Below are 25,127 nucleotides of genomic sequence, written 5' to 3' on the forward strand. Positions count from 1 at the left end.
AGTCATAATTTTACTTTTGGAGCTTAATATTCATCACCATCAAAATATCAGTTCTGTTGTTTCATAGTCTTTTATTGCAGGGCATAAAGACTTTATAGCTTAATTTTTTAGCAAACTGTAAGACTAAATAATTGAATGTCTTTATGAAGTTCCATTAGAAATACCTGTGAACTTTTTTACTTTGAGGCCAATAAATTTTAGTTTTCATTTGACAGTCATATGCTGTATTTATCTTTCTCAAAAACGGCCTGGTTTAATGACTTGTTATGTGTATCAGATATCTTCTTAAAGTAAGCGATCTTTGTGGGTATGTTGTAAAAAGTTGCTGTTTGTTGATTGTTTATTCCTTAATGTTTGTAGCTGGGAACAGTTTTATGATAGTATGCTCATAAATCTTAGACATTGATTTTAAAACTTTACACATCATAATTCTTATTTTGGCCTCACTGGAGAAAGATGTATTCTTTTACGTTCTTTTGCAGATACCTGTGTTTGAGCAGTGGTTTACATTTGACCATTTAAAAATGAAATCTTTCTAAAATATGGCAAATCTGCTTTCTCTCAGTGTATTCAACAATGTCTTACAGAGAGTTGGGGAGACCTGAATTTACATTTGCAGTGTTAACTTTGCTAACAGTGAGGAGTAGGTGGCTAACAAATGCCAGTTATCTGTTTGCTTCACATAAAACAAATCTGCTGCAGATTGATGTGCTTTTGAGTACTATCTAAGGCTTGTAATTGGAAGGAGGGTCTATTCTTGATGACCTGTCATCAGCTTCACCTTTTACTCCTGTTTACTTTATCTGCTTTTTTATAATTTGGGAAAGCAGATAATTATATTGGTTGAATGCTAAAGTATGTGTAAATTAGCTTTTCATGAAGTTCATAGCTATGAGTGAGGGATGCAAACTTCTCTTGAACTTTTTTTCTTTCTCATAGGTCTTTTTTTGTTTCTACATGAATGTGGTATTATTACAAGTATGTGTTCATTTTCTTATAGGGAAAATACTAAGTATAATACAAATATTGAAAGTTAAGCCCTAACTGGTATGGCTGAGTGGGATGGGTGTCCTACTGCAAAGCTTAAGGTTGCTGGCTTGATTCCCAGTCAGGGCACACGCCTTGGTTGAGGGCCAGGTCCTGGTTGGGAGTGTGGGAGAGGCAATCAATTGGTGTTTCTCTGGTACATCAATATTGTTCTTCCTCCTTTCCCCTCTCTCTAAAATTGAATAAATAAAATCTTTAAAAAAATTTAAGATAATTTCACATGCCTATTTTATATTTATGAATTAAGCTATATTTCAGTCTTTGTGAAATTATATGTACTTTTTTCCTATAATAGTTTATTCCCCAGATATGCCTTCACGGCTTCCAATCCAAGACATATTTGCTGGACTGGTTACAAGTATTGGCACTGCAATACGATACTGGTTTCATTATACACTTGTGGCCTTCGCATGGTTAGGAGTTGTTCCTCTTACAGCATGTGAGTATTCATTCCTCTGTGGTTGGAGTTAATTAAACATTGCATAACTGTTTAATAATACAGAGTTATATTGCATCATATTTTTGTTCAAATGATTTTTAATTATTTGATGTCATAATGTTATATATTAGGAAAACCTTACTTAGGAAAAAACATTCACCTGAATTAAGTATTTTTTAACAGGTCAGTTTCTTGAATGAATGTAGGAAATAAAACTATAGCATATAGAGGTTGACAGTAAAAGTTCATGAAAGAATTGAAAAAGCAAAGTCAACCCGTAGTTGGAAAGAACTTAAATTTTACCCCTTGGGCTTTGTTAAAGCTTTCAGGGATTGAAAAAGATGGGTTCTTTTGAGATTTCCCCCTGCTTTTAAGAGTCACTTGTATCCAATGGTCTTAAATAATTGGGAGGCTTATCTTTTAAATACAGGAAGGTTTCAGGAAGGTTGATACACTAACTCTTAATTGGTACTTTTTTTGGTTCTTTGTTGTTCTTGAAGACATGGAGAGGGATATATGATACCAGAGTATATAGATATGTTTCTTTTGAGTTACTTGCAAGTGATATATTTGAATAAATATTATTAATATTTTCATGTCTCCTTAAAATAAAATAAACTTGCTCATTTGTGAAAATGAAAATCTTGGGAGATATACCAAATAGCTGAAGTAGGTACTATTTATAAGAGATTAGTGAACTAGAACATTGAGCAAGGAGTTCTCTAGGATGTAACTCAAAGAGACAAGAATTTGAAGTATGAGGGAAAAACTGAGAGCTAGAGGCTACATTGATTTTTTTTTTTTTTTAGTATCTGATAAGTAGTTCCAGAATAAAAGAGATAATGGAGATGAGGAAATGATAGATGTCTTACAGATTGATAGCTGATCGTGATAAAAGAAAGAGACTTAAAATCCTAAATACCTTCTAAAGTTTTCCAGTTCTGAGTAAGGTGGTGAATAGATGTTTCACTTCCCACAAAGTAATTATCCCACAAAGTAATGAAAATCAGGTTAATGTCAGGCTTAAAGCAATGATTTTTCCCCTGAAACCAGAAGAAAGCATAAACTTGAAATTGAATGCTGGAAGACATTCAAAATTTGTCAAAATTTTTGAACCTAAAATCTTCTACCCACAAATTCTCAGATGGAAGGGCTGTATACAGACATTTCAATAGATGCAGTGCCTTAGAAAATTTATCACCTCAAACTATCTATGAAAAATGTATGTGAGAATATACTTTCCTTAAATGAGCAAGGAGTCAAAAAGAGTGAAAGATGTGAACTATAAAGAAAAAGAAACAAGTGTATTTTATAGCTAAATTGTAATTATTAATCTATAATAATTAATAACTTTTAGGTAACAGCCTGGAACTAAAATTCTAGATGATTTAACATGGGAAAAATTGTGAGGGTAGGATAAAAATGAGAGGTTTTTTTGTCTTATTTATGGGAGATGGGCTAGATGTAGATAGGAAAAATATAGTGTAACTATGCATTAAAAATATAGATGTAACCAAATAGAGTCCAGAACTAGACCCACACTTGCATCGCTACTTGATTAACAATAGCTGCTACCACTGTTGAGTGGAAAAGATGGTGTTTTCAGTAAATGATATAGCATCATTTGAATGGCCCTGTGGGGGGAAATGAATCATATCATTGTATCATACCTCACACAAAAACTAACTTGACATGCATCATTAGCCTAAATGTGTAAAACCAAAATCTTTTAAACAGTATAGAATTACAATAAAAGAAAATACTGATAAATTAGACTTTAATTAAAATTAAGAACTTTCTTCATGCTCAGATAGATACTCTTATGAGAGAAAGGCATGATACAGAGAGAAAATATTTGCATTACACATATCTAGCAAAGGACTTGTATCTAGAGTTCATAAAGAACTCCTATAAATCAGTAAGAAAAAAGTAGACTACCCAGTTAAAAAGTGGACAGAGGATTTGAGTAGGTGTTTTTGGAAAGATTATCTAAATAGCCAATAAACACAAGCAAAGGTGCTCATCATTGTTGGTCATCAGGGAAATGCACAAGATCTGTTACGTACTCAGCAGGAATGGCTGAAATTAAAAGACAAGACAATGCCAAGTGGTTCTTAGGATGCGGAGCATTGGGAACATGTGTACATTGATGGTGGGAGTATATATGATATAACTGCTTTGGAAAACTGGTGGTATCTCGCAATGCTAAATATTACAACTACCTTATGATGTAGCCATTCCTGGGAATATAGTTAACAGAACTGAGAGCATTGTATCTGCTAAAAGACGAATGTATAAGAATTATCGCAGAAGCTTTGCTAATAGTTGTTTAAAACTGGGACCACATGAATGCCTACCGAAAATAGTAGAATGGATACATTGTGATTTATCCAATACAGTGGAGTACTACATAGCAGTGAAAAAACAGCTGAGTATTGTGACATGGAATAGCATGGATGGATTTTACTTCTTTGAGAAAAAGAAGCCAGGCACAAAAGAGTATGGAGTGTATGATTGCATTTATGTGAAATTTAAAAATAGGCCAAATTGGTTTATGGCAATAGAGATCAGGTTACCTCTTGCCAGAGATAATGACTGTGAAGGGGCTTGAGGGAACCTTCTGGGGAGCTAGAAATGTTGAATATCTTGATCTGGGTGGTGGTTATCCAGATATGTACATACCGTATTTTGCTGTATATAATGCTTTCCTGAGTATAATGTGCACCCCTATTTTTGGCCCAGATGTTCAGGGAAAAAATCTTTTAATTTTTTTATTCAATTATTTATTTACATTCAGAAACAAAACCAATTCTTGTATTCCAAGGTATTTTGCATACAGATATTGTTATTGCTTTCTAGAGTCACACTTTTAATGTGTAAGCATAAATAAAAGAATTAAAATCATCCATGTAGATACGGAATTAGTATTACACATGTATAATTCACTGTCCATATTTTTCCCTCAAAAATTTGGGCAAAAAAGTGCACGTTATACATGGCAAAACACAGTATATAAAAATTTACCTGAATGTATACTTAAGGTTTATGTAAATTCTACTGTAATAAAAAGTAACAAAACTTAAAGGTTACTGCTAGAAGAATAGAAATAAGAAGATCAGTTTTTATTCTCCAGAGTGGGAGTAGGAAACAATAAGTAAAATATGTAAAGTCCAACAAAAGACAGGAAAGACAGGAAGAGAGGGCAGAGGGAGGGAAGTAAAAGAGAGGAAAGGGTAAGATTGCAACATTTGTGATAATAAGAGTTTAGATATCTCTTATGTGAGATAGCACGTCACAATTGTATACATTTAAAAGTGTTCCACTAAAAGTGATAATTATACTTCAAATTCCACTACAAATGCTAACAAAATGCAGGGAGAGTATTAATTAGCTAGATACATTTAAGATGAAAAGCTTTAAATGGGGAAAAGCCTAATAGTTCATATAAATAAAAGGTATAGTTCACTAATAAAATAAAACTTAAGAACTTTTATATACCAGAAAATAGGACTTAATAAACATGTAAAACAGAACTTCTGGTCAAGATGCAGGTGCAGGTAAACATGGCTTGCCTCCTCACACAACCACAGCAAAAATTACAATTAAAGTACAAAACCACTATCACTCAAAACCATCAGAAAATGGGGCTCCATGGAAGTCAAACAATCAAGGAATTAAAGAAGTCACATTCATTCAGATGGGTAGCGGGGGCAGAGACTTGGAGACATGGAACTAGCTGGTCCCACACCCATGAGTGGTGGATAAAAATTGGGAGGAATATCTTGGGAGCAAGAGATCCCAGCCCCACACCAGACCACCCAGCCCAGGGTTCTGGTGCCAGGAAGATAAGTCCCCATAACTTCTGGCTGTAAAAACCAGTGGGGGTTGGGGCTCTGGAAGAAACTAGGATTCTCAGGCATCTCTTCTTAAAGGGCCTGCAACAGACTTACTCAGACTCACTCCCTCTAGTCTCCAGCACTGAGGCAGCACCTGGAAGGGCACCAGTGGCATATGAGGAGGAACTGAAGTGTCTGGCATCCGGGTGAGAGTCGGGGGGATAGCTTCCTCCCAGACACAACCCAGAGTTCAGGTAGCAGCCATTGTTCCTTTTCTGAGCCCTCTCACACACAGAGCAGTGGTACCATATCCAAGACTCCATTTACCTGGTTGAAAGGAGTTGCCCTGCCCTGGTGATTAACTAAGGCCCTGCCCCATCCAACTTATAGGCCCACCCAAGTGGTTAACAGTGGCTTTTCTACATTAGGCGATGCTAGTAAGACAGGGAGTCAAAACACTTCTACCTAATGTATAGAAACAAACACAGGGAGGCTGCCAAAATGAGGAGACCAAGAAATATGGGCCAAATGAAAGAACAGAACAGAACTCCAGAAAAAGAACTAAACAAGTGAAGGTGAGCAATCTATCAGATGCAGAGTTTAAAACACTGGTCATTAGGATGCTTAAGGAACTCAGTGGGTACTTCAACAGCATAAAAATGATCCAATCAGAAAGGAAGATCACACTCACTAAGTGAAGTAAAGAAAAATTTATAGGGACACAACAGTGAAGTGGATGAAACTGAGAATCAGATCAATGATTTGGAACATAAGGAAGAAAAAAAAAACAGAACAAGAAGAAAAAAGAATCCAAAAAAACAAGGATAGGGTAAGGAGCTTCTAGGACAACTTCAAACATACCAATATTCACATCATAGGGGTGCTGGAAGGGGAATAGAAATAGCAAGAAATTGAAAACTTCTTTGAAAAAATAATGAAAGAAAACTTCCCTAATTTGGTGAAGGAAATAGACATACAAGTCCAGGAAGCACAGAGAGTCCCAAATAAAGTGTACGCAAATTGGACCACACCATGACACATCATAATTAAAAATGCCAAAGGTTAAAGATGATGAGAGAATATTAAAAGCAGCAAGAGAAAAAGCAGAGAGTTGCCTACAAAGGAGTTCCCATAAGACTGTCAGCTGGTTTTTCAGGAGAAACTTTGCAAGCTAGAAGGGACTGGCAAGAACTATTCAAAGTGATGAAAAGCAAGGACCTATAACCTAGATAACTCTGTCCAGCAAAGCTATCATTTAGAATGGAACGGCAAATAAAGTGCTTCCCAGACAAGGTAAAACTAAAGGAGTTCATCATCACCAAGCCATTATGAAATGTTAAGGGGACTTATCTAAGAAAAATGATAAAAAATATTGTCATTAAAATGGCAATAAATTTACAACTATCAACAATTGAATCTAAAAAACAAACTAAGCAAACAAGCAGAACAGAAACAGAATCATAGATATGGAGATCATTTGGATGGTTACCAGTTGGAAGGGGGGAGGGAGTGAATGGGGGAAAAGGTGCAGAGATTAAGAAGCACAAATTGATTCTAACAGAATAGGCAGGGGGGATGTTAAGAACACTATAGGAAGTGGAGTAGCTAAAGAACTTACACGCATGACCCATGGACATAAACTTAAGGGGGTTGGATTGCCAGAGGGAGTAGGGGATGCTGGGTAGAGGGGGGCAAACGGGGAAAAATTGGGAAAACTGTAATAGCATAATCAATTATATATAAATATATATATATATATACATGTTGTGTATGTATATATATATATAGACACATACATACGTGTATATATATAAACATGTAAAACATCCACAGTCATAGTGGAAAACTAAACACCTCTCTGAAATCAGTAGATCAAGTAATCAAAAATTAAGTTAGGACTTAACAGGATTTGAGTAACAGTTAAGAAGCTTGATTTCTGTTGTGACATGTTTATAAACACACACACAATCAACATCTAAATTATATCACACAAGTACATATTCTGTAACATTTTTTCTTTATGTTAGCAGTGTATCCTGGCTGTCTTTCCATGTAGGTACTTGTTGAGCTACCTTATTTTTTAATGAATGCATAGAATTGTTTAGTAAGGAAGCCTATTATTTATGAATTCATTTTCTTATCTGCAGACATGTAGTTTGTTGTCAGTTTTACAACAAACCGTTACAAGTTTGTTACAAGTGTACTTGCTTTGAATATTTATATACACATGTAAGTAATATCTGTTACAGAAACTTTTGACTTGGCTTTCGAAAACTGCCATTGAAGTCACTGAAAATTTATGATACAAGGCTATAGGGAAAGTTTAAACTAATTTACAGGTTCTGGTTTTACAGAAAATTTCAACTGTTTCCTTTTGGCCCCCACTTCCAAATCTATTCCTGCCTTTCCTGACTAAGAGGGTAAGGGGATGATGGCTGTACCTTCACCCATACCTTGTTTTTTCCCTTCATAGCCAGATTTAAGATTTTCTCTTTTTGAAAACTCTTGAATTTGTGGTTTTAAAAAATAGTTGTTAGTTTGCTGTTCATGGCATTGGAGCATGTACTCTTTTGAGAAGTCCCCTCAATTAGAAAAAATCTGTACTTCCAAAACAGAAATTCTTTAATTTCATGAGCCAGACTCAAGGAATTTTAGAATTCTAGGTTAAAAAAATTCTCTATATTGTTTTTGGAGATATTCGTACCTTAGATATTTTTGTCTTTTCAGACATTTAAGCTTTAAGCTTTCAATAAAAACAAGCAAGGGAATCCAAAATCTAAACTCTAAACATATTTGTGTAACTTTTTTCACTGTTGGTATTTTTATGCTTGACTATTTTTTAAAAATTTAGTATTTTGAGACTCATCCTTGCAAAGACTAACTTTATTTTAGTGGCATTCATGGTGTTACTTCACCTCTGTTCAGGTGAGCAACTGATGTGGACTCTGGCCAGCAGGGTCTATGTGTTGTGGCTGTGATGAACAAATTCATATGGACTTCAGAAGTCCTGTGGAGAAAAGGGCCTGCACAGCTGCTCCCCACAGGACTCTGACCCCTCTGAGAAAGGGCCCTGACCCCTCCCTGCCTGGACAGGCTTTTATTGCTTTTCTGGGCACATTACATTTATGATGGCCCTCATTTACTATGCACAGGTTGGCTTTAGGTGATGACCTTTTACAGATGACAAAGGAAAGAATGATGCTAATTATTTCAAAGAAAAGGATGTTGCAGATGCAAGGGGAAAAGTGGTTGAACTGGTTACACTCCATACTTGGGAGGTTAGCACAGATTTTAGGAAGTTACTTTAAAGATATGCAGTAAGCATTTGCTGCCTCAATTCAGAGTGAGGGAGTTTTAGCAAAAAGCAAGCCGCAAAGCAGCCTAGGTACAATGCAGGCCTGATTCCCCACGGGAAAACCGATATGTGGGCTTGGTTCCTGTGTGCCACCTTACTCCGCACCAGTTTTCCGAATCAGGCTGGGCTACATTCATTCGCCACTGCCATGCAGACTGGTTCCCTATAAGCAACTAACTGTGTGATTCATGACAAGAGCTGTGACTGTGTGCTGTTGTGCCCTTTTTTGGTAGGCCGCATCTACAAGTGCTTGTTTACTGGCTCCGTGAGCTCACTACTGACACTGCCTCTGGACATGCTGTCCACGTAAGTATGAACCTTGTGATGGTGGAAGGCTGCATTATGTATGTAGATGGTGCTTGTGTTTTCTCTGTGTATTTGTTATAACTTGAGAAGTTATTCTGTTCTGAGGTCAAATAATAATTTTTATATCTTATTTTAATAGTTATAGTACAGTAGAAATACCTCCTCTCTCTCTCTCTCACACACACACATACACACACATGTTCTTTGTTTTAAAACATACCTGTCTTGAGGGACTGTTTTGTAATAGACAACTTGTTAAATAGGCTGTCATGTGATGTGGGATATATACTACTATGTTCACATAGAGTTAATTTAAATGTGTTTTTAACAGTATAGATATTTGAATTCAAATTTATTTTTAAAATGTTCCTTGTGATTATTTGAGTATGAACTCTTAAAAACTTGTTCACTTGCTTTTTTTTCTGTATCATAATTTGACATTAAGCATTGTAATTGTGTTTTCTTCGGAAAGATATATGTGTTTATTTTTAAACAATCTAATTTAAAAAATTTATTTTTAGAGAGGGAAGGGAAGGAGAAAGAGGAAGAGAGAAACATCAATGTGTGGTTGCCTCTCATGTGCCTCCCCATACTGGGGACTTGGCCCTCGACACAGGCGTGTGCCCTGCCTGGGAATTGAACCAGCAACCCTTTGGTTCTCAGGCTGGCACTCATTTCACTGAGCCACACCAGCCAGGGCTATGTTTTATTTATTACGGATGTCAGAATTAGAAATACTGTAAATGATTGACTGTATCAAGATTGTTAGATTATTAGGCCTGCAAAAGATTATACCAGATTTGCCAAATCTTTTGTGCTCACCTTCCCTTAGTGTTCTGATCCTTACGTCAGTAAAGGTAAAGAGCAGTGGTAGACTCTTGTGGATCAGAAGCATTCACAGTATAGCACTATCAAAGTAGGCCACGTGGCAACAGAAGAAACAGGAGAGTATGCTACATTTCTCAGAGGACAGAAATTGAGGAGGAGATCTTTTAAGTCTTTTGTGTCTGTGTTATTTTAATCATGGTGGAAAATACTTAGAAACATTACCTGTATCTGCAACACATCTACTGGCTGCTTATATCTCTTTTTGGATAGAATGGGTGAGTCATGTTACATTTGTTTCTTTGACAGTGTAGGGAGCAGATAACATAAAAGGTTTTGCACTTCAACCCTATTTATATTAGAATTGTTTTTTGTTTTCATTATTGAAGAACAGCTTTGATTAAGTTAATATTTAGAAGTGGACACAGGCCTTGAAACTAGGGCACTGATTGGCCATGCAAAAAGGAGAATCAGTAATTTGACATACTTTAAAGGTTAGAAATGGTGGGAGAAGGTAACTCTTTGTATAAAAATATAGACCTTCTGTGAAGTGATGCAATAGAAACAAATTGAACAAAGTTCCTATTTCTAGACATTATATATATATATATTTTTTTTTTAATTACTTTATTGTTGTTCAGTTACAGTCATCTGCATTTTCTCCCCTAGACATTATATTTTTTATCTCGGCCATACACAGTCTTAGTCTAGAAGCCAGAAAAATCAGTCTTAAATGGCTCAGCTGTTATTCTTTGAATCTCTGTGTATATGACATAGTTCATCTTTGGCTTTCATCTAGGAGTTGTAAATAAAACAAAGATGTGTATCAGAAGTAGCAAGGGTGGTCAGAAAAAAGCAAGGGTGACTGCTGAGAGTGATGGAAGTTGTATTTTAACATCTATAAACCATTTCAAACAGGGCAGTCTTACTCCATTCTGTGCCGGGCTAAAAATCCAAATATCATTGTAGTTTTGAGAATACAATGTAGTAGCAAGTTAATATCTCAGTTGTCTAGAAAAGGTGACTTGAGTTTCCATGTTGCTTAATAAAGCAGAGGTATACGTGTATGTGTAAACACTGCATGCGAATTTTGAGCACTGGGTTAATGTATAGCAAAATTACCACGGAAGCTCACTATTGCTTGCCTTATGTTGGCAGGTGTCCCTTTTCTCTCTGACTTGGTTGGTTAGTGGGCCCCCTGAATTGCCTTTATGGGACTACTCATTCACATGGGAGGAATGCTGGAGGCATGGTGAGAATAGTCAAAAGAAATTGTAAACATGGTTTGGTTTTATAATCCCATGCTGCCTTTTACAGTTTGAAGAATTGAGCCAGTTTTTTCCTGAAAACATTTGTAACTAAACTACTTTATTTCTGAGTAATTGTTTCATTTTTTTCTATAGTATTAATTTTACTTTTGAAATTTTACTTTAAATTTCTTTTTTTTCTTAAAATTTTTTTTAATTATTATTTTTTAATTTCTTAATAACATAGCAGCTGATACATATTCTGTAGCTCAGTTCTTGATGTCATCTCAGAGCACAGCATATTGGTTAACTTGCTTCAAGATATACCATCCCTAAAACTTAGTGGCTTAAAACAATAGCCATTTTATTTGCTCATGATTCTGGAGGGCAGCAAATTGGGCTGGGCTCAGCAGAGTTCATCTGTTGGGTTTGCCTCAGTTACTCATGTGTTTCACTGGGGTTGGACATCTAAGATGGCCCTAGCTGGGATGCCTTGGTTCTCCTTCATGTAGTCTCTCATTCCAGAAGGCTCGTGGCACTTTTTTATGTCATGTCTCAGGGCAGCACTCTAAAAGGGTGAGAGTGGAAGTTAGCAAATTCTCTTCTAGGCTCTCGAACATGGGCAACATCACCTTTTTTCTAGGCAATTCACAAAACCAGCCCAGACTCAAGTTGTGAGGGAATAGGACTCTACAAAGTTTGTCATTTAAAATCAACAGCAGTTGTTATTCTTATTGCTGAGGACAGGGAAGGAGTAGAGAAGGGGGTAGTTTAGTTCAGCCTATCAAAGTTTTAATGGTTTGGAGGGTTCTTTAGAAAGGGAATATTAAGATTCCTCTTTTGATTCCTCTTAAGATTCCAGATAATAATGGCTGCATCAGTTAGGTTTGGAGCTGCTACTCCAAGGTCTCCCAGATTGACCCTTCTTAGGTTTTCCATGGAGGCAAAAAGTCGTTCATGACCGTGGATTTCCAAAATCTACCAAGATTCTTCAGTTATTCTTGAATTATTCTGAAATCAGGCATAGACTGGGGAAGGATAAGCCCCTTCAGAAAGGAAAAGAAAAAAAGAGCTCTTCAGTATCATAATACTCCATATATTTTCATGTATGATTATAAGGGAACCAAACTTCGTCTCTCTGAGTTTGTTGAACTATTGTAATACAGGGTCCAGCACAAATAATGCCCCTGTTTTTATTACAAAATCTTGTATTAGAAAATCATAAGCAGGGGGGAAAAAATCATAAGCATATAATTCTGTAACATAACAATATCACATTCAGGCACTCTATATGACACTTAAGGTGAAATGTTCAAATTAAAACTATAAATTATTACACCAATATTACTACCCCACCAACCACACTCAAGCATGTATTACTTCTACTGGACCCTGCATACTTTTGCTGTACTTGGCATTTAGCATCAAAATTGAATTTGCTTTCTAAGTGACAGATTTCTAAGTGCGTTACAGATACTTCTTTGTCTTACATGTGCATACTGAATAGTTTCTAGCCTCCTTTCTTTATGTTGTCATTAGGCCTTTCTGGGGATGCTTTCCCACCTTTCTGATTTGCTGATTTTCTTCTTTGTGTAGGCTCAGGTGTCAGCTAGCCACATTTGTTAAATTTTGTGTATAAAATAGGGACGAGGAAATTCTTAGGGTTGAGCAGACATTAGTTTTTAGTAAATTACATACATTCTTGGACTTTGTCTAGTTTTGGGTGTTTTTGGGTTTTTGCTTGCTATCTTCCTGTTTCTAAGCCACGTTCAAACAGTCAATGGATAGCTTATGTCTGTGTGGCTCTGATATTATTCATCTGCTATAGTATAAACACCTATACTAAAATTATATGTAAATAAGTATATTTGGCCAGCTTATAAAGATAGATTTTCATCATCCTCAAAAATAAAAATTTTTTGAGGAACTGATTTTTACCCAGAAAATTACGAGTTTTCTGACCGTTTTTCTGAGATTTTAGTGTAAAATGAAATGTTGCTTTGGTTTCTTCGGTTTTCTTAGGTGTTCTTTGCAGTAATTTCATGTAATTTTTTTAATTTTTTACTAGGGACAATTTATTGGCAGATTGTTTGCAGGGTTGTTTTGTGGTGACGTGCACATTGTGCGCATTCATCAGCCTGGTGTGGTTGCGAGAGCAGATTGTCCATGGCGGAGCACCGATTTGGTTGGAACACGCTGCTCCACCCTTCAATGCTGCTGGACACCACCAAAATGAGGTAACTCCCCTCCCCTTGAGTTCATTTTATTGGGGCAAGATATGAGAATTATCACCTTCTAAGACCCAAATCCTTGACTCCCATGTCCCTCATTACAAAGCAGAATAGTGAAAGGGTTTGTGAGAAGATTAAGGGAAATGTGGAAAAAAAAAAAAAAAAAAAGCTGCTGTGATTTGGCCTCTTAATTTTCTAGGAAGATTGGGAGCAATTTTAAGGGTGTACTAAAGTACTCTTTCATGGCCATTGCCTGGTTTAACTGCTTAACGCTGGCCTGGAAGTTAAGACACAGAATTCTTCCACATGCTTCTGACATGCTATGTAACACTAAGGAGTCAACTTACCCTCTTTGTTCATCGTTTCTTTGTATGTAAAATGCCTTGTCTTTGCTGTTCCCAGCTGGAACATTACTAAAAGGAAAAACATTGGGACACTATAACAATGGTGTGCAGTTTTACTTTTTCTTTATGAGAGATGACATGCTTAGATGCGAGAGCATTTGCTTAGAGGCATTAAGAGAAGGAGAACATAAATTATTTTTAGTATTTTGCTTGCTGAGAAATGATGGGGTTGAAAATGTCAAAAAAATCAGCTACTTACATGTGAAAACAATCTATACTTCATAAAATTTTGTTATGAAAAAATTGACTGTAAGATACTCAGAATGAAAAATAACAACTTAATTTTTTCATGTAATGACCTGCTTTTGTCAGTGTGCAGATTGATTTTATCAAATTCTGCCATATTGCTTTCTTTACAGAATTAGGTAAGAGTGCAACTTCTTTGAAAATCATTCATATAAAAAGTGGGGCTATAAAGAAAGGAAACTGTTCTTATCTAGCATTAATACTTTTATTATTGTACCTCATATTTTGAAGCATTTAATGTTGTTCTTTTTGAATCTCCATTAATTTCATGGGAGTTGAGTATCTTAATTAACTACAACTATGTCTTTGTTTGGTAGGTAGTTGCACTCAGGAAGAGCCAGAGGGAGATGCATATGGGAACTGATAAAGTCTATATGGACAGGTTTACCTACAGAGCTGTGTTTTCTCAGGTGTTTAACTGTTAACTGAGAATGCAGTTTTATATTTCTATATGTATAAACAAACAGATCCATAAATAAATATGTTTTTATCCTTGAGGTAGTCATTAAAGATAGGAGTTATATTTTAAAGAAGTATTATGTATGGAATGATATATTCAGAATAGTCAGATTGTTAACCCATTATTTGTAATGCTTTATGAAATGGTAGTCCCTAAATTATACTGAATGGGTATATGAGGCAGATCCAGGCCTGTGGGATCTTGTGTTGTGGTGGCAATAGACAAATACACACGGACTACAGAAATCTGGTGGAGAAAAAGGGACCGAGTGGCCACTCCCTAAGTGAGAGAGGGGGAGAGGGCTAGAGAGAGCCCAAGAGAGAGAACCAACCCCCAACTGGACAGGTTTTTATTGCTTTTCTGGGCACTGTACATAGAGGATGATCCTCATTTACTATGCACAGGTTCACTGTAGGGGATTACCTTTTACAGACAACAAAGGACAGAATACTGCTAATTACTTCAAAGAGAAGGATGTTACAGCTCAAGGGGGAAACCAGTCACACTCCATACTTGGGTGGTTTAGCACAGACTTGAGGAAGTTAAAGATAAACTCAGTAAACATTTGCTGCCTCAATTCAGGGTGAGGGAGTTTTAGCAAAAGCAAGTCTCATAGCAGTCTAGGTACAATGCAGGCCTGATTTCCCATGGGAGAACCTGTCCGTGGGTATGGGTCCTGCCCACCAACCTCGCTCCCCACTGGCTTTTCCGAGTGGGGGCTGGGCACATTTCCCACGTGTGGAACAGTTCCCCATAGATATATACACTGTGAAGTGAGTTTATGCCCTAATATTTGAAGTTGATCCAAAATAAGACACATTTAGAAAAAATGACTTTGAGAGGTGGGTTTTTAAAAAAAATTTAATAGTTTGTATTTGTTTGCTAGTTTGATTTTTTTAGAAGGGAGAGCTTGATTTGGAAATAAAGCAAAACCGAGACAAGTTAGCTAAATGTCTGGGCTCTTCTGTCATTTTAGGCTCCAGCAGGAGGAAATGGTGCTGAAAATGTTGCCCCTGACCAGCCTGCCAACCCACCAGCTGAGAATGCGGTGGTGGGGGAAAACCCGGATGCCCAGGATGATCAGGCAGAGGAGGAGGAGGAGGAGAATGAGGAGGAAGATGAGGCAGGCGGGGAAGATGCAGTGGAAGCCAACAATGGGGCCCAGGGTAATGGATGCTGGCTTGTTCTTACCCCTCCTTCTCTACCATGAGTCTATTCCCAAACTGTCATGGGGAGAAGGATTGAGTTTTCAAAATTCAATGGATTTAAAATTGTGTTTTAACCTGTTTTTACTTTATTTTGGCAAACTTGTATTCTATGAAGAAGGGCTCATTTTGTGTTTTAAAATCTTACTTCATCCCTGCCTGGTGTAGCTCAGTGGATTGAGCATGGGCCTGCGAACCAAAGGGTCACCAGTTTGATTCCCAGTCAGGGTACATGACTGGGTTGCGGGCTGGGTCCCCAGTTGGAGGCATGTGAGAGGCAGCCACACATTGATGTTTCTCTTCCTCTTTTTCTCCTTCCCTCCCCATCTCTCTAAAAATAAATAAATAAAATCTCTAAAAAAAAATCTTACTTTGGCAGGACTTGTGTAGAATGGATAGGAGGAAATTATGTGTAAGTTGGTGTAGTTCTTAGTTTTTTTAAGAAGGAATTTGATAACAGATTCATCTTATTCTTTTACCATTCTATTAAGTGCTTTTACTATCAAAGAAGAAATTTTGAAGTGTACACTGTAGGTTAGATGCCATCCAAAGAAACCAATTTCTTTTTTTCTAGCAGTGTAACTCTACAATGTAAAAGGAGATCTGAGACTAGGCCCCTCCCTCAGTCAGCTGTTAGTAGCTCAGTGCCTCCTTTTTTCTATTCCTACCCAGAGTTTTCCTGTAAAGCACTGGATTGTCTCTGGGCCCACTTGATATTGCTAATATCTGAGTGTTCCTGTGTGCCAGGCACTCAAACACCAGGGCCTACCCTCATGGAGTTTCTGGTCTAGTGATGACTATCCAAGTGAGTAAATTTATCATTACACATTGTGATAAACATTGTGCAGGTTGCTCTGAGGATGCTACTGGGGAGAGACTTATTTAGACAAGATGTCCCAGTAGCTCCGAGTAACTTATTTGAGCAGAGACCTGAAGGAAGAGAAGTGCGTTGTGTAACGAGGCCTTTGCCCGGGAGAGGCCCGTATCTATCTGTTCAAAGACCGAGAATGCAGCCTACTGCTACCCTAGTCCTGTCTTATCATTTCTGTCTCAGTCTAATGCATTAGCTCCTGACTGGTCTTCCTTCTTCCTTTCTTGCCCCACATGGATTCAGATTGCTCTCCTGTCTTTAAAAATATTCAGTGGTTTCCAAGATACTAAAGAACAAAATAAAATCTAGGCCTCACATTCCTTTCATATGATCTAATCCCTGTCTGACCTTCATACTATATCTCTGCCTTCTCCTCGCCCAGAGAATTCTAGTCCCCTTGCTTCTTTACTCAAATCTTCTGGAGTCATTCCTGATTCAGAGCTGTTGAATTCCTCTTTCATGTAACCCTATTTATTTCCTTTCTAGGACTTACCTCGTACTAGAATGACCTTATTTGTTTTATATGTTGTATTTATGTGTATGTATTCTTATTTATTGCCTAACAAGCAAATACTCATGTGGAAAAAGTTTTAAATGTGGTTTAGCTTCTCAACAACAGCTTACAAAACTGAATTAGAGGGTGCGTTTCATTATTTATAGATCAAGTTCCGTCAGTAATCTTTAAACTACAATTTTATTTCCAGACGACATGAACTGGAATGCTTTAGAATGGGACCGAGCTGCAGAAGAACTTACGTGGGAAAGAGTAAGACTTTTTTCTATCAAGCATCAGTGTTTTAATTCTAAAGTTTATTTTAAAGTTGGGCATATTTAGATTTATATGCTAATTTTGTAGTTACATTTGATAACACTTTTAATAGAGCTTTTAATTTCTAGAGAAAATTAAGTGATGTTTTTGTTTGTGTTGAAAATACTAGAAACATGATACAGATCTACTGATAACTGTTTTTCTATCTTCTGGCGTTTAAAATAAACTTTGCTGTACTTAGGGAATGTTAAACCTGAAATTATTGACTTTCAAAAAATGAAGTAGCAATTTTAAGTATTATTCTGATGCTTCAGTTGACAGTATAGAGTTGTATCATGAAATCTTGACTGGCATCATAACTAATGTAAGAGTGAAACCCAAGATGCAAATTTTTGACTCGAAAACCATGATTTGAATTAAAAGGAGACCCAAAATACAGGGTCCGGCACAAATAAAGTTCCCTTTTTATTACAAAATTATAAGCATGTAATTCTATAACAGAACAATATCACACTGAAGCGTACCACATGACATTTTAGGTGAAATGTTCAAATTAAAACTATAAATTACACTCATACTATTTCCCTACCAACCACACTCAAGTAGGCCTTTCTTCTGCTGGACCCTGTATAAAAGTCCCATATACAGGAATTTTTTACTCTCTGAAAATGATAGGCTAGAAAGTAGTGGGTAAAGATTACATTTAAAGATATTAAAAGGAAAATGAGCCTTTTTGATAAATAGAAAAAAATCCTGTTTTATCTTGAATTAATGCATATTATTATTCATTTTAGATGCTAGGACTTGATGGATCACTAGTTTTTCTAGTAAGTAAAGCTAATATTTTTTGAAAATAGAATTGTGACTGAATCATTTGTATTAGTGATTGAATGTTTTCAAATTTACAATATGTGTTGGTTTTTTATACTAAAGATCACAATGCCCTTTGATTTTTGACTATTTGATACGTTGAAGTAATTTTGTTATATGCACTGAAAATGTAGGCAAAGCATAAAAGTAATACTACTTAAAGGAAATTATTAAATTTTTGACTTTTAAAAAAGAAAATGAAATACAAAATGAATAGTAGTTAAGAACTTGGTCTTTTAAAATTCTACATTGTGATGTTTAAATGCCCACACTGGTGAAAATGGAGCAGTTTTGCGATGTTCACAAGGAGAGTCCCCGGCTTATCATAGGTTTTCACCTTTTGCTGTATCCTACCATCCTTATGTTGTTAGTAAAGAGTATAGCTCAAGGTGAGGAACAATTCTTTAACGAACCTGTTCTTTAAAGGAGAAATGATACTTTTTAAAGATTCTGTAATATAAAATCACTTGCCTTTTGGGATTTTGAATGGCTTTGGGTAGGAAGATGACTTTGGCTGCAGGTAGGAGAACCCCCAGTGACCAAACCCATAAGTCCAGAGAAGGGTGGGCTTGAGGAGGGCTTGATTCAGAGGCCCAACAGTGCCCTCAAAGACCCAAATAAGTCTGTCTCCTCTGCTGTCCACAGAGTTGGCATCTTCCTCAGGCTGGCTCCAGATGGGAGCCAGAATAGGAAGTTGAGGTTAGCAGTTATACTGAGGAATATACCTGGTGGTAATTCATAGATAGGGAGAATGTGATGTTAACGAATTCCTATTCAAAGTTTGAACAGTCAGTATAGAAGGTATTATTTGGCTACATACTCATTTATATCTCTTACCTCGTCAGTCCCTTATAGGTGAGTGACCGAAGTCACTGAGACAGTGGTGTTGACTCAAGCCCACTCTAATTTTTGGAAAAAAACATTTATAGGATGTCTTCATTCGTGGAAAAATATTTTTAGTATCTACTGTGTGCCAGCTGTTGTGGTAGACACTGGGATATTCAGAGATTAATGAAATAGGGCCTTGTCCTCAAAGGTGCTTTATAGTTTAGTAGAGAGAAGTGAACATGTGGACAAGGAAATTGAGAAGTACTGTGTGTTAAAGACTCAGTGACAGAAGGTGCACATAGGACACAGGCAGTACAGAGGAGGGCTTGGTTATTAGGTGTTTCTTAGTGGAGTTTTTCAGCAGGAACTAGACAAGATAACTTAGAGGTTGAGGCACAAAAGATGTTAGGGGATAAGAACAGTTTGGGAGCTCTTAAAGCAGGGAAATTGAAAATAATCAAGTGACTTGAGCTGGCATGGTGAGAATGTAACAGTCATCTCTTGGACAATCCACCCTTCTTGCCACTTGGATTTGTACCAGATTGGGGACTTGATCAGAATAATTTTTCTAAAAAGAAAATCTTACAATGTTGGCCCCCATGGAAGGATCATTAACTTGATGGGGCAGGAGGTGGTAGGCCTAGACAAATAGGCTGGGACTTTGTAGTGTCAGCACAGAATGTGACTAAAGTATATGTGACATAGCTGGAGGAATAGATGATAGCAGTCACTTTGGAGGTGAAAATACATAACTGTGGAAGTGGATCAGTGGCCCAGTGAGTGAGTATTCTAAAGCATGAGCAAAGAAAGCCAGGATACCATAGGGAGAAAAGGGACCAGAGAAGAAAAAGTGATCTTGCAGAAGTCATGAGAACAAAATGGACACTGAAAAGAAGCACTGTGCGTTTTCACATTAATATGTTGTTGGGAGTTTGTTGTGGTTTTCAAATTTTTCTTCTGTGGAATTTTTCAGTGTCATTTGACTTAATGCAGTCTGGCATTTATTTATGAGAACCTATGTAGTTTGTGGTGGATTATTAATTTCTGAAAAGGAAATGTTTATGGATTAATTTCTTCAATTCTTTTCCTACATGTAACATTATGAACTTTGAATTGTATTAGGTTTATTTTTATGAGCTATCTAGTGAAAAATTTAAAGTTGCATGTAATTTTTGGAATTAAGTCTCAATTATAGAGTGAAAATTTCAGTCTTCTAATTGAAGTAGAGTAGTCTAAACATATATCAAATAGGAATTGAATGTGTTTTGTTAATGTTCTTTCCCTTAGGAACATGTCTTCTGGGTGGTGTCTTTAAATACACTGTTCATTCTTGTTTTTGGTAAGTGGTATTTATGCTTTCATTTATTGTATTATGGTCATTTAGTTTCTAGGAGCCACCTTGTATAGGTTTTTGTTTTGTTTTTAAACAGGAATATATGGAACAGTTTTAGATAGTATCCTGTATAGGAATCCCGTACAGATACTTTCTTTCCTAAGCAATGTTGACTTTAGTAACCCGTAGTTACCTACCATCTCTGCCTCTGTTGGGCATTTCTGTATCTTTGTAGAAGCCGATTTGACTGGATTGAGAATATACAAAATTCCATCTCTGGAATTAATTTTGTGCTGATTATCTGTGTCCCTTCCATATGGCAGAAGATCTTCGTGTCCTGTATCAAAATCTGGACTGAGGCCTTACCAGAGACCCTAGCTTGGGAGCTGTCACCAGAGATGGGTGTAGGCTTGAGATAGTAACCCTTCCCCAAGTGTGAATTTCCCTTAGAACTAATTCTAGTAAATGTAAAGTCACTTCCAGATACTTTTACAACTACAGCTGTGAGGATTCTGTAACAACACACATGAGTGTGTGTGTGTGTGTGTGTGTGTGTGTGTGTCCGCCTTTGGGAGCAATTAGAGAAAGGAAGACAGGGTTGAGGAAATGCATTTGACAGGTTTTCTGCTTTGGGAAAGGTAAACTGAATCAAGTAAACCAAGACCTTAGAGTTCAATTCCTACGTTTCTCAAGGGAGAGAAGGTGGAGTCTGATACAATCAGGTTATTATTGGGCTGTGCTATGACTTGTGTCTCTTAGGAGGGAGACTACAGATCTCTCCACAGAGATGATCTTTGAGAAATTCCTTCCTTTAATGCATGTGAGTTACTCCTCAGATCTACTGAGGAGGGAAGGGTAGATTTCCCAAAGGCTCTTCCACTGAATTCCAAGTTATTTGTTCTGTGTTGGGGACCACATTGTGACCCAGAAAGCAGTTGTTTTCAACAGGAGGGAAGCCATCTGGTCACAAAGACACTGAATATGTAGATTGAGGATGAGACAAAAATTAATTTCTAAATATTACTGGTAAAGAGTAAAATAAAATTATAAGTAACTTGTTGAAACAAAATATCTTGCAAAAAAGATGATGCAAATTAGTAGAAAGCTCATTCTTTGTTGTTTCCCCTTGCATATGGGGGTAAAAATGTATCTGTAGATTATTCTATGCTTATTTTTCATATGTAAAATAATTGATATGTAGAGTGTGAAACTGTTTTGATTTTGATCAAATTTTATTTGAGAAAAAAACGACCTATAGAATTGTCTTTGCTCTTGCAAGAAAAGCTTAATGCTAAATTAATGTTTGGAGGAACAAGTCACCTTTAAAACTGGATTTACAGAAATAAGAACTCTTATTTATATAAAGGAAATATCATTAAATATTTTTCTAATCCAATCTCCTAAGGTTATATAAGCTTCTGTAAAGAAAAATTCTGTCTTAGTACACTTAAATACATTATACTTAGGGATCTCTTGAAATTAAACAGTTTTCTTTTTAGGAATATACTGTATTTCTCCTTTTAGGTAAACACAGTCTTTGGGATTAAGCACATGTTTTTTTCCTACTTGGGTTGCTCTACTGCAATTTTCCTCTGGCATTTTTTTTGACTCTTGTGGTCACATACTTTGCAGAAATATCACCTTATAACACTGCTGTCTCCTAGTAGAAGGGAATGATTCTGAGAAACTGACCTTATTTCAGGATACTTATCTGTAGTTGTGTGGAATTGGGTAGAAATTAATCATTACAATTGATAGGTTATGAAACTTGAAAGTTTGCCTTTCTCAGGGACCTTCTTGAGTCATCCTCAGAGTTGGGTGTGAGAACAAAATAGGAAAAATTCTGTGTATTTTTTGTAATCATTTAAAAATTTCTTGTGCTTTATAATATATACAATATATTAGTAAAAAAATACATGTCTAATTTGTAAATAAATTCAAAATAGATCTTAGACCCAAAATAAATTTCTACCCTTAGATTACTTGATTAAAACTGTTTGGTAGACAGATGCTATAGATTAACGTTTTTCTTAATGATTGAGTTCCCCTCCTGACTTCTCTAATCTATGCTGTTCATTTTTTTGGTGGAATTAAAAGATAATTAAATTTTATTATTGAGAAGAAATTAAAATTTTTATTAACATAGCAAGAAAGACATAGCAAGTAAGAATGTGAAAATTCTTACTATGAAAATTTTTAGGATATTTTCTTATTTAGCCATAATATCATTATCACACTTTAGAAAAGCCACCAGAATTTAATATTCCTAGTAATTCAACATATTGAAATTTCCTAGATTCTTTTAAATGTCATTTTATAGTTGGTTTGTTTGAGGATCCAGATAAAGTCAAGACATTACTTCTGGCTCTTAATCCTTTTGATCTAGAATATTCTTCTGCTCCCCCTTCCCCCTTTTTGCCATTGATTTGTTCAAGAGACTTAGGTCAGCTCCCCTCTTAAGTGCCTCATGTTCTACATTGTCTGAATGCTTCTTGATGATGTCTGTTACCTTGAGGGCCTGAATAGATTCAGATTCAACATGTTTGGGACAAATCTTTCAACTGGTGGTGCTTTGCCTAGTAATAACAACATATCAGGCGATATATGATATCTGGTTCTCCACCTTTCTCAGTGGTTCAGGTGATAGCATCTTGAAGTCTCTATTGGTGGGCTTCATTTTTCCGTTTACCATCAGAAAGTAAATGTGTGGGGGTAGTATTTTTTTTTAATGCTGGCCTCATTTTATTTATTTATTAAAAAAAATTTTTTAATCCTCACTCAAGGACATTTTATTTTCATTGCTTAGAGAGAGAGAGAGAGAAAGAAAGAGAGAGAAGGAAATATCAGTTGGTTGTCTTCTTGTATGTGCCCTGACTGGGCAACCTGGGTAGCTGCCCTGACTGGGAATTGAACCTCTGACCTTGTGGTCCATGGGACAAAGCTCCAACTAACTGAGCCACAGTGGCCAGGGCAGGGAATTTTAGTATCATGAAAACATCTAGTGTTTCATCAACATTTGACCTAATGATTTTATTATCCCTTATGTTACTTGCCTGAAATAATTTATTTTATTAGGCAGTTCAAAATGGTTCTTTTCAAATTGTCATTTTTCACATTTATTGGCTGGCTTTTCTATAAAGAAGAACTTCTTATTAGCTAGAGCTGTTTAGTAACCTGAACTTTTTTGTTCAGAAGCAGCAGGACAGGGGAGCAGTTCTTTCCCTTTAAATATCAGTTTTCAGGGTAAGGAATTGAGCTAACTTCCATTGGTGATAAAAGTGTTTTCTTTGATGTTTTTTTCCTTTTTGTTTTTCTTTGGCCCACCACTTGTTGAGTGTAATGAACTTACGGATTTCTATGTTTTGAGTGTGTTTCTGTTGGGTTTGGGTCACTGTTTTAGATGCTCATCTTTTTTTTGCCTGTGAGACCCTTTTTATAGGCAAAATGGTTCCTGGGTCCTTTGCTATAAGCTTATTAGACCTTGATAACTTTGCTGTTGTTTGGTTATAGAGAATGTCCCAGGAAATACTTGTCTTTAGCTCCAGTTCTGGAATGGTCCATTTCTTTAAAAAGCCTTAGTTCCTTTCAGTGGGAGATGGTACTGGGAGTGTTCATTGTTTTGATTTTGAAGTTTTCATTGTTTTTCCTCCCTTTCAGCATTTTGCCCTTACCACATCGGTCATTTCTCCCTTGTTGGTTTGGGATTTGAAGAACATGTGAGTATAATACATTTATAAACTTACTTTTATTGGTACCCCCCCAAATTTGATATTTATTGAGTAATTAATAATATTGTAAAGAGTTAATGTATTTCTCATTTTGCCTTATACAAAGGAGTAGTTATCCAGTACTGTCTTGTTCTTTTCTTTAAAAACTGACAATGAATCAAGACACAGGAGGTTATGTTGCCAGCTAAGGAAGATGTATTCTCAAATCCCATGATGCACTGCCTGCCTTCTTTTGGGTGGACCAGAGGCATTCTATGGGAAAATTTTCTTGTAGGCTGATTTATGACCCATGGCAATGAACCTCTGTACCCTCCTTCCCTTTTCACCTTAGTGAATTTAGATAAGTAACAGTATATCAGTTGATTAAAAAAAAAAAAGGTTAGTCAGTCTTGGAATGATGGGCTATAGAGTTTTCTACCAAAGAATTTGCTTTATTTTTGACAGTTTATCATCGTTAGAGGTGGATAAATATCTGGATGGACAATTACTGTTTTGGTGGGGGTACAGAAGGACTTAGCTTTTTAAGGAAGAGCTGACATATCTGGCTACTCTGTTCAGTTTGTGTATGTGAATCCTGAGAAAGAGCACATTTCGAAGTGTTCTGAAAGGACAAAGAGGTGTTTCAATATTTGATCCAGCTCTCCAAATTCTCACTAGTTGAATGCAAGGACTTGAAAAATTAGGATGAATTCTTTGATAAATTTTGACTTTCCAAACTATTGCTACTTGCTCTCTGAAATTCAGGAACCAAAAATATGGGCAGTGTTTGTCACTTTCCAAACTCTTGGTTCTGTAAATTGAGAATGGGACGGATTAGGAGAGCAAGGGAAATTTAAATAGTGCCTTCTAGTGGTAGGAAGTGAGATGGCTGGGATGCACTGGATAGGGGGACACCTTGGGCAATGTGCTGTTGCTTTTAGTGCTCAGCCTTTATTTAGCAAGTTCACTTTGGAATGGAACTTTACAGTGTTTCCTTTATTTTTGTAAAATTTAATTCACTCTATTTTGTCTGCTTGAATAAAGTATTATTCTTTAATTTTTTTCTTATCCTTTTATACTGCATAACAGTCAGTGGGAGAGTCTGGTTTTCAAAGGGTATTTTAAGGTTGTTTTCTAGTTGTAAATTG

General features: G+C 36.3%; 1 protein-coding gene across 1 annotated transcript in view; it reads left to right on the forward strand.

The window, feature by feature from the left end:
* Window positions 1-25,127, forward strand: part of MARCHF6 (membrane associated ring-CH-type finger 6) — a 66,942-nt gene that overhangs the window by 15,198 nt on the left and 26,617 nt on the right. Inside the window, exons 4-11 of the mRNA XM_024578640.3 lie at window positions 1,343-1,486; window positions 8,911-8,983; window positions 13,124-13,292; window positions 15,373-15,562; window positions 17,177-17,238; window positions 18,036-18,068; window positions 20,227-20,278; window positions 23,930-23,988. Of these exons, the coding sequence (XP_024434408.1) occupies window positions 1,343-1,486; window positions 8,911-8,983; window positions 13,124-13,292; window positions 15,373-15,562; window positions 17,177-17,238; window positions 18,036-18,068; window positions 20,227-20,278; window positions 23,930-23,988 (782 nt within the window). The remainder of the gene's footprint in view (window positions 1-1,342; window positions 1,487-8,910; window positions 8,984-13,123; window positions 13,293-15,372; window positions 15,563-17,176; window positions 17,239-18,035; window positions 18,069-20,226; window positions 20,279-23,929; window positions 23,989-25,127) is intronic.

Source organism: Desmodus rotundus, chromosome 1, assembly GCF_022682495.2.
Source record: "Desmodus rotundus isolate HL8 chromosome 1, HLdesRot8A.1, whole genome shotgun sequence".
NCBI lineage: Eukaryota > Metazoa > Chordata > Mammalia > Chiroptera > Phyllostomidae > Desmodus > Desmodus rotundus.